General features: G+C 40.3%; 1 protein-coding gene across 1 annotated transcript; it reads right to left on the bottom strand.

Annotated features, from left to right (window-relative positions):
* Positions 1–543: 543 nt before the first annotated feature.
* mtfp1 (mitochondrial fission process 1) lies at positions 544–9291 on the bottom strand. The gene is made up of 4 exons (XM_031757598.2): positions 9001–9291; positions 5224–5351; positions 3649–3881; positions 544–2359 (listed from the first exon to the last, which is right to left on the bottom strand). The coding sequence occupies exons 1-4, from the start codon at positions 9068–9070 to the stop codon at positions 2293–2295; spliced, it is 498 nt and encodes a 165-aa protein (XP_031613458.1). The 5' UTR covers positions 9071–9291; the 3' UTR covers positions 544–2292.
* Between the last annotated feature and the right edge of the window lie 322 nt (positions 9292–9613).

The following is a 9613-nucleotide window of genomic DNA, read 5'->3' on the forward strand; positions in this document are numbered from 1 at the left end:
AAAATATAAGCCAATTTATCAGATCCTGACCCAACAGTAGACGCAGGCTGCTGTTTTCTTACCTGAATGACCACCAGACACGGTCAAAAGGGCCAAAAACACACACCAAAGCACAAACATGATCACAGATGCGCACAACCAGCTTTCCCTTGGCTTTTTTAATGCAGCCACTTAATCTACAGAAGTGACATCAGCTGTGTTGTCCTGACTCAATCAAGGCAAATTACAGCAACTGGGCTCCCAAATCGCCTGCTTTGGTGTCCTTTAGAGAGCCCCCATTTCAGTGGTTAAACTACGCCTCTTTCATCAGAAAGTGACAGTCAGTCAAACAGAAATTGACCACACAAAGAGCAAGTTGTTATGCTGCCACTTGAAACAGCAGAGAAGAGTGTTCTTCCAGGAAGGCCTCGCTGCAGACAGTGCATCGTAAAATCCAATATTTTGTCTGAAGTTCAGAGGTGGATACTCAGAAAACGTTAAAGCCATAAATATAATAACTTGAGAACCAGGTGTGATGAGATTAAAGCAATCACTGAAACAAACCACAAACAGACAGATCATTTATTTCATTACAGTTTTGGTACAGAATAACAGGACTGCTTAATATCAGAAATCCACTCTAATGAATGGAGCTTTAACATTCATCACACTCCATGTTGTGAACTACAGTAAACGAAAGTTTGAGGTTTGACCTTTTATTTTTTTGTCAGTTAAGGCTGAAACTGTGACTCATTATTCCCGCTTGTAACACACAGTCACACAAGTCACACATACATTTTAAAGAAAACCATCTCCCTCTCCCCCTTTTTTGCAGCATGCAAATCAGAAATGTTGAAACGTAATAAGAGCATTTTCACAAGGGTGGCACCGGTACACTTTGTAATCAAGGCAGGCATTTTGACATGTCACAGCAGGATAAGCACTGGTGTAATCAATGACATCAATTTGTCATTCAAATGTCCCAATTCCCTTTAGCACAGCTGATCAGTACATTAACTGCAAGCAGACTTCAGAGCCTTTACGCTCCCTATTACAAATGAAAATAAGACTAAAATCACAAAGTAAACGTGCTTACAGTAAGATGATAACATTAAATACTGCACATCCTGGAGATTTGAGTATGTCTTTTAATGGAAACCCCCCCTCAAACAAAACAAAGTAGTGTTTAGGTGATCTTGTGACTGGCATCACTTCTTTGTGTCACCACGTGAATCACAGGCTTTTCCCTCACTGACAAAAATAAAACAGCGTGACACAAACATGTTAAACAAAGGTTATTGCTGATGGCCTTTACCTCAGTGTTTCAGCTAAAAACGTGACATCTAATCAAAGTATTGCGCTACATTTTCATCAAAATTTGTGCGCACTCACGAGATGGGAAAAATAATGTCCATTTACTGACAAGTTACTTTTTCCCTTGCATAGTTCAGCATGAGATTCAGCATACGTCTCTTGACGTCTCAAAGAACTGCTTATAAGCACAGAATATCTGCATATTTCTGAATCCCTTAAAACATTTTGTGCATATCAATGACACTGGCCCTTTGGACAGTGATCATTCAAAGTCTGATCAATCAGTTTAATCTGAGGCCTACAGGAATCAACAGTCCTGGTGCCAGAGAAACATGTAGTTATAGATCTAACATCTTCAGACTGCAGTAAATTACACTGTAGTCCACACTGATCTGGTACTGTATATACAGATGGTTGTAAAGAATGCGTTCACTAACCTTCCAAGTAAGAAAACCCTTTCAGAAAAGGACAAAAACAAAGTAAAACTTTAAATTGGCAATGAATAAGAGAATGGCTTTTTGGCCTGTCATTACAGTACCGCAGAATATGGCTAATAAATACAGCAAGTGAAGCCTCAGAGTAACAGTTCACATTGTGCTGTGTCTCTATAAGATAACAGGAGTATGGTAAAAATATATATATGTATACCGCTCCCAAAGAGCAGAAGTTCACTGTACTATGTAAAGTACTTTTTTTAACTCATCATACCCATTTAAATATTTTGGTGTCACCACCCAGACCGCCCCTGAGAGTTTTAAATTCAGCATCCCCAAAAGGGATATTTCACACAGTCGGTTTTCACTTCTTATCTATCTTAACTAATGTAGTGCATTTCATAGTTCTGCAATTTAAAAAAAAAACGACAGTATTATAGTTTATCTGACTAACTGTGGACTAATCTCATTTCATGGATCCCTTCTTTACACATCAGCAATGGTCTGCACAGACTGGACTCCTGCTCGGTCAGAAGGGGGACAGTCTGTCCTGCGTGATCCCTCCTTATTTGTGCTTCTCTTCATCACCGTAGACCTTCCGAAGGCTGGAGTCCAGCAGGTAATCCACTGACCTGCAGAGAACATGGGAGTGAAAATGTTTTTATTTACCATGAAATTATTTCTGGTTCCATTTCCTAAAGCAGAAGTGATGCAAAGAACACTTCTGCTTTCAACGGCTGCTGTTAAGCAACGTTTTATCAGTGAGTGATAGCGGCTGAATTTGTTTATAAAGAGAAGGTAGTTGTACAAGTAATATTGTGCAGCACCCATATTTTGAAACAATTTTTCTGTTATAAACAATACACACAGACTTAAAACCGGGGACATTAACTATGCTGTGGTATATTTGAGCAATTTGCCAGCGTTTTGGATAAATAACCTCTCTTATCTTATCTGTTTGGTTTTTTTTAACTTACTGAGTTTCTTATTCTGTTCTGCTGTATTTTATTTAGATTTTTACTAATGAGATCCTTTCCTTTATGTTAATCTACTTTTTCTGTTTTAATCAAGTTCTTTATTTGGGGAATCAACCTGGGTAGTGTCAGAAAGGATGAGATTGCCCTTACAAGTGGTGGGGCTTCCCCCCCAAGGGAGGGACTCTTTCTTTATAGACAAGCTAAAGACATTAGTTGGGGAGGGACTCAGACCAGAGATGTACTCCTCCACACCTACAGGGGGCAGTTAAGGTTGTTGTGGAATTTGGCCAGGATGGCTCCCGTATGTTAGATGAGGAGTTTCAGGCCTTCATGACCCCGATGAAGGCCACTAGCCGAAACGCGTCGGTCAATTATTAAAGTTGTTCATCTTCCCTCAAGTGTTGCTGGAGTTCCTGCTTTGTGAATTCTTTCATCCTCTCCATGCACCTTGGAAGTAGGTGAAGTTGTGCCAGAAATTTTTGTTGCGATTTTTCTTTCATGTGTCTCACATGTCTCAAAACACCTGGGCCCTGTATATTTTATCCTTTATTTAACTAGCAGTTAATAGGACATTTGTTGGGGAAAGACAAATCCCATAAAGACAATACTGCTGAGCCACTAAATCTGTTTACAGTAGAAACATTTAAATAATCATGTTAAAAAATAACCTATTTAAACATATACAACACTGGATTTGATAGGACTTAATATGATGTCAGTCCAACTCTTTGCAGCTTTAACAGCTTCAACTCTTCCGGGAAGGCTATCCACAAGGTTTAGGAGTGCATTTATCATTCTTCTACAAGCCCACTTGTGAGGTGTTGGAAGATCCATGTTTTTATGGACCTTGGTTTGTGCACTGATGTGCAGTCATGTTGGAACAGGAAGTGCATTGAATTCAATGATTTGGATGAGTGAGTGAATATATTGTAACTTGTGCTTACCTGTCTATTGGAGTGATGATGAAGGGGATTGTAGAGAGACCTATAGCAGTGGTGGTCCACTTGCGGACAGGTAATGGCCACCTCGTGGTCCTTCCTAACAGGTACAGCGACGCGGCACACACACGGTTAATGGTAAATCCTGGGATGATCACGGATGCAAGAGCCTGCCACACAAATGTGTCCACCACTGCCACAGCAACCCTTGTTGTCCTCCCTGGGTTGTCCCCATGGGCCTTGAGACACAGTTGGATATTTGGAAAAATGAGGGTTGTCAGAACTGTTATGGTCAGGTTTTAAACACAGTTAATGATGAAAGTTTCAAGCAGCAGTGAAGTGGATAAGCAAGTTTAGCTGGACTTTTCAATTGAACCAAAAGCAAGCAGCAATATGAAACATGCATTCTTTTTTAGTCTGAAGATCACTTGTACCACCTTTCGCAAAAAATGAAGAAAAAAAAAGTTTCCATTCATTTATTTTAAAATATGATCAAATTCAATTTTGCAGTTGCAACTATGAGGTGTTACAAGGAATGCGCAGTCTCCCTAGATCTTGTATTAGGTTGACATCATGACTGCACAGCTCAGCCTTTTAACCTTCCAATGCATTACCACACACGTAGACATTTATTGAGATAGTAAATGTTTGCTTACAGCTGTACCAAATGGTTATAAGAGGGGAAAAAAAAAAAAAAAAAAAAAAAAAAGTTGAGCCAAGTCCATGTCCCAAGTTTGGTTTAGCCAATCAGTGGGACAAATTTCAGAATGTTTTGCCTTGAGGTTCAAGAACAAAACAAAAAAATACAAAGAAAGAACAATAAGAGGAAAATAGAAACATGTCTGTGTTTCTTTTTGATCCTTTCAGATAGTGGACACTTGTGGGGCTTATAACCCATTAAAAATATATATATATTTACTTGCCAGTTTTAGTATGTCAAAGTCAAACTGTTCAAATAAAAACACTTGTAAAGTACCATGTCTCAGGATCAAATCCATTCCAGGGATCTAGGATTAACTAAGGTCGTTTGCACACCTATGGTTCATTTATTATGGTCCAAATCAGATGATGAGTTTGTAAACTTGTAGCTTTTCTGCATGGTTTGGTTTCTGTTCACACAGAAAAATCCAAGGTAACTCCAATCAGACTAACATGTGTTACTACAAACCAAGTGAGAATGTCCAGTCTGCTTATTGGCCAGATATGTCTGGGGCGGGAGCAATAAAAGTAAATACAGAAAAGAAAGTGTTGTGTTCTGGACTATTGGAGAACATGAGCGAATTTACATTAATTTTCACAGCTAGTTGCAAGCCTGTACAGACCTTTGCACATCTAAGGTACCATATGTGACTAGGGGTTGTTTTTTTACGCACAAACTTGCAATGTACACCTGGTAGTTGGTAAACATCGAGGTCAGACAAACACAAATGAACCTCACCGAGGGGGAAAACGAATTAGAATTCAACTTAAAGTCACTAAAAGCTAAGATGTATTTAAACCCTTTCCTTGTTACATAAAAATGAAAATGTACCCTATAAGGTTTATTAATGAAGATACAACAAACTAATGGTAATATCTTACCACAGCTGCTTTCTTCCCTTTGTCCACGGCATCAGCAGTAACATATGCAGTGGCCACAGCATAGCTGCCCCATACAAAGCTCACTGGCACAAGAGCACGAAAGGCCTCCCCGACTTCATTGGCATAGCCTGTGGGAACAGAGATATAAATGCATTCTAAGTCTGCTTTAGATACACAATAGCCTATCAGGTGCTGAAGCTCAAAAGCACAAAGCTAATTAATAGTTATAAACTTTTATTCATAATAATAAAGATCTCTGCAGTATAGATTTATAAGCTAGATCGCAGGACAGCATACAAATCCTGAAACGAAGGGGCTAATAAACAGCTTTATCTCTTTCCATTTCCATTCCAATGATGGTGGAATGACTTGCACGTCCTAGATCTTTTATTAAGAAGTCACCTGCGCCATATCCCATAGTACATGAACATCACTGGTACAATTAACACCAGTCACACAGAAGCATTATCTTTGGTTCAATGACAACAGAACCAATGGAGCGTGGTGGAGTCAAATTCTGCTGCCGCTATATGATTACATCAAGGGTACTGCGGGCAAAACTGAAGCTGTTCAAGCACTGCCAACATGTCTGTCACAAGCTTTGTGTTTAACACATCAAAAAGCAGCTGAATCCCATGTAATCAAAATAGCCTGAGTACACAAGATTTAGTGCTTGTTTTTCTCTCGACCACATGTGACATAAAACTAAAAGAAAGCGCAGTCAGAGTAGCAACAACTGTATACAAAAGACGGAGGTTACCGAATACCAAGCGATTGATTGAAGTGTAGGCAAACATCATGGATTTTATAATGTTACGATTGGTGTTTTCACAAAGAACGTGGGGCACAAGACGACCTCTACAAAAACCAGCCATGGCAAAAGTTATTGGACTGGAGGAATAAAGCCTTGCAGTCTGAACCAGTTCCAAACACACCCAACATCATAACCCAAAAGGCCAGGAAGAAACCAAATTCATGTGTTAAAGGAAAGACTGTCATAGAAGAAATCAGAAGATGAGCCTGATATTAAAATATGGGTAAAAATGAGCTTTTTCTTACGCTATAACTTGAGTGGCTGGTAATAGAAATAAAAATCATTCTAAACAAGAACTGCAACACTTCAAGTATATGCACAATTGGTTTAGCTGCAGCTTTTAACATAGCTTACACTGGTTTTCAGTCGTTTCAAGGTTGTTTTGGGTTTTGTTTTTTTGACAATATCAACACAATTCTTCCTTCTTGGCCTGTTCCACCTACTAAATTTGCTTTCCTGCTACTTCCTCCACTTACCCAAACTGAAAATGGCTGTTTTGACAATCCGGGACTTATTGCTGAGGCACAGGTGCAAGGAGACACACTGAGACTGCAGTGAGATATCTAAAAAATAGCTCAAACTGTCATTTTTCACAACTCATCTCTGTGTATTTTGCCAAGGTTTAAATTAAGAAGCATGGCTGCTTTGACTCTGTCTCCTAAGGTTCAAAGGGGAGAGAGACCATCTGACCATGTGTAATCAGCACACAGTTCAAGAGCGTGCATCTCTTATGGTATGGGGGTACATTACTGCCTATAGAACTGGCAGCTGGCACATCTGGAAAATAATTTCCAATGCTGAAAGGTTTTAGAGTAACATGCTCCCATCCAGACAGTGCTTGCATATTTCAGCAGGACTATACTAAACCACAAACTGCATCTATTACAGCAGAATGGCTTCATAGTCAAATAGTCCAGGTGCTGAACTGACCTGCCTGCAGTCCAGATTTTCTTGCAACTGAAAAAACAATTAATGCATCATGAAATGAAAAATACAGCAAAGAAGACCCAGGACTGCTGAGCATCTAGAGTCCTATATCAGACAAGAACGGAACAATATTCTTCACCCAAAAGTCAAGCAACTGGTTTCCTCAGTTCCCATAAATTTATGGACTATTGTTACAAGAAGAGGGGATGCTGCACAGCAGTAATCATGGCTGTGTCCCAAAGTCGCAAATTTCATCACATGGTACACTTTTTCATTTTAAATATTTGACTGTTACTGTCCAGGTCAGCTACTGGATTTGGACCAGAAGGTGAGGGTAACATTAACAAAAAGATAAGAGCCCTTCTTTTCTACAGTGCATGCCATCAAATGGTGTACTGATAAGGTTATCTAAGAAAGCACTGTCTAATGAGAAAATATGCCATGCCTTTGTATTACTGACTGCTGTTTGCCCAGCAAGGCAGGAAGGTTAGTTAGAGAGATTGGGTGTGTTTTATGTGCCCACAAGATAAGATAAGCAGCAGAGATAAGGACCACAAATCCTGATAAAGATAGCAGGACGTGGGTGATAAAAGTGACGTTTAGAGATTTCCATGAACAATTAGTGAGTGCTCACGTATGCAGCGGGGCAATTCTGCTGCATTATTTATTAGCATCGGGTTATAAAAGTAAGTTGGTATTAATCTACAAGCACATCAGACAAGCCACTGTCTCTTCTAATGCCATCCACCAATAAATAGCCTCCTGTGTTTCACTGCCAAAACACTTGGATTTGGGGGGGAAAAAAAGTGCGCCATTCAATACTTTGTGGTAACATGCTCAAAATATCTCTAAAACAACCAAACATAAGGAATTTAGGTCATCTCAAAGGTCATTAATGGATCTCCCTACTAATTTAACTGATTATTTTGTTATAATTAAGATCAGTTAAGTTTGAGTTGGATAACCACCACCTGGCAATTTCATCGCAGTGTGGAGACATGTAGTATTAATAAGAATTTCATGTAGAAATGTGTAATGTTTCTTAATGTACAGAATAATATAGCTGGAAAACTAAAAACGATGGTTAATATTTTTAGGTCACCCTTGTGCTGCCAAAACAGCTCAGACCTGACCTCTGGGGGTGTCCTGTATTTTGTCACCAGGAAATTATCAGCAGTTCCTTTGTGTCCAGCAGGTTACTCTGCCCGATCACGTTGGGAGCTTGTGGAATCTGGAGGCTGGGACAGTATCTACCTGTTATTCACGTTCGAGTGAACCGTCAGGTTTTTGTCAGGTGGAGGACTGCTTTTGCCATGAGTGGCATGCTTGACCTTCAGTGCTTTTAAGTTATATATGTCAAAGTAGCATCAACATGAATGCTGGAACACATCGTAATAAGATCATTATTGCAACTGAATTAACATGTAGGTGCTTTCACTGTTGCGGCATATTGACACATACAAAAATGACAGGAATACACATTACGCCGCATACATACTGTTACTACGGTGTTACTGCTGCCTAGTGTATGTTATGAAAGCTGAGGAGGCATGTAGCCTGTGGGAACAGCTGCAGAGTTGATCCCCTTCAGGACTGGTTGCTGCCCGCGCCCTCCCTCGCTGTAATAGCTGGTAGAGATGGGGAAGTAAAGGGAGAAATACACTAATCTTTCATAGGATCACGCCTGGGCGTTTCTCAGTGGTTGAGTCACTGTCTCAACTTGCTCGTCAACTGCTTTCACTGAGTGATTTTAAGGGCTAATCGGGACAACTACACGCCGTGGAGTTAGTAGCGCACTGCGTCTTACATAACAGTGTGGAAACAAGACCACGACACTGCCGAGCATACCTTCAATGCTTCAAAATTATACCATGCAGTAACAAAACGACCTTGAACAGGCAACTTTACTATAAATAGATATTGAGGAGAGTGGTTAGCTGCCTTTGCTAACTCCGAGCTAGCTAGCATTTGGTCCACACTCTGTCCTGGCAGTGAATTTAGCGCAAGTAACCAGAAACCAATTAAACAACACATACCCAGGAAGCGGACCCACGTGTCTCGATAAATGTCCACCGTTTTCTCCAGCTGTTCTTTAGAGGGATCCATGGTTTCCTGCCTTCCTTCACACCATCCCCCGATGCCAAACTCTGAGAGGGGGCGTGGTCTCCTTTACAACATCCACTCCGCCGACCAATCTGCTGTGCCTGCGAGCTGACACAGGGCGGCAGCAACATATTGCAGTGTATGCAGTATAAGGCCCTTTTCCATTAGTAGGTTTTCAGGGTTTTCAATTAGGTGATAGTACCTGGTACCGGGTACTTTTTTAGTAACTGCTCGGCCGGGTTTCCAAGGTAATAAAATGTGCCATAGTCAGACTGTATGCCCCCGACTGGCTGGTCTGTGGCGTCATTTGTAATGGAAAACCATTCGAGGTTGGCGTATCGATCCGAGTAGGTACTATTGGAAAAGGGTCTGCAGATTATTATGACCTGGATAACTAAGAACCTACAAATGTGGCAGTGTTTCCCAAAGTGTGGGCCGTAAAGGTACTGCATGTGTGCAGTAGTAATAACAGAAATTCAGTTTGAAATTACTCACAAGTTACATATGTATACAATTTTTATTATTTATGTAAAAATCCGTTTGTGA

Source organism: Oreochromis aureus, linkage group 7 (assembly GCF_013358895.1).
Source record: "Oreochromis aureus strain Israel breed Guangdong linkage group 7, ZZ_aureus, whole genome shotgun sequence".
Classification (NCBI taxonomy): Eukaryota; Metazoa; Chordata; class Actinopteri; order Cichliformes; family Cichlidae; genus Oreochromis; species Oreochromis aureus.

What these genes read in the sequence shown, in the direction of transcription:
- mtfp1 (XM_031757598.2), bottom strand. Translation starts at nt 9,070, where the DNA reads ATGGATCCCTCTAAAGAACAGCTGGAGAAAACGGTGGACATTTATCGA. An exon ending in CACGTGGGTCCGCTTCCTGG is followed by an intron (nt 5,352 to 9,000) that starts GTATGTGTTGTT and finishes CTGTTCCCACAG; the next exon opens with GCTATGCCAATGAAGTCGGG. An exon ending in ATCATCACTCCAATAGACAG is followed by an intron (nt 2,360 to 3,648) that starts GTAAGCACAAGT and finishes TGTTCTCTGCAG; the next exon opens with GTCAGTGGATTACCTGCTGG.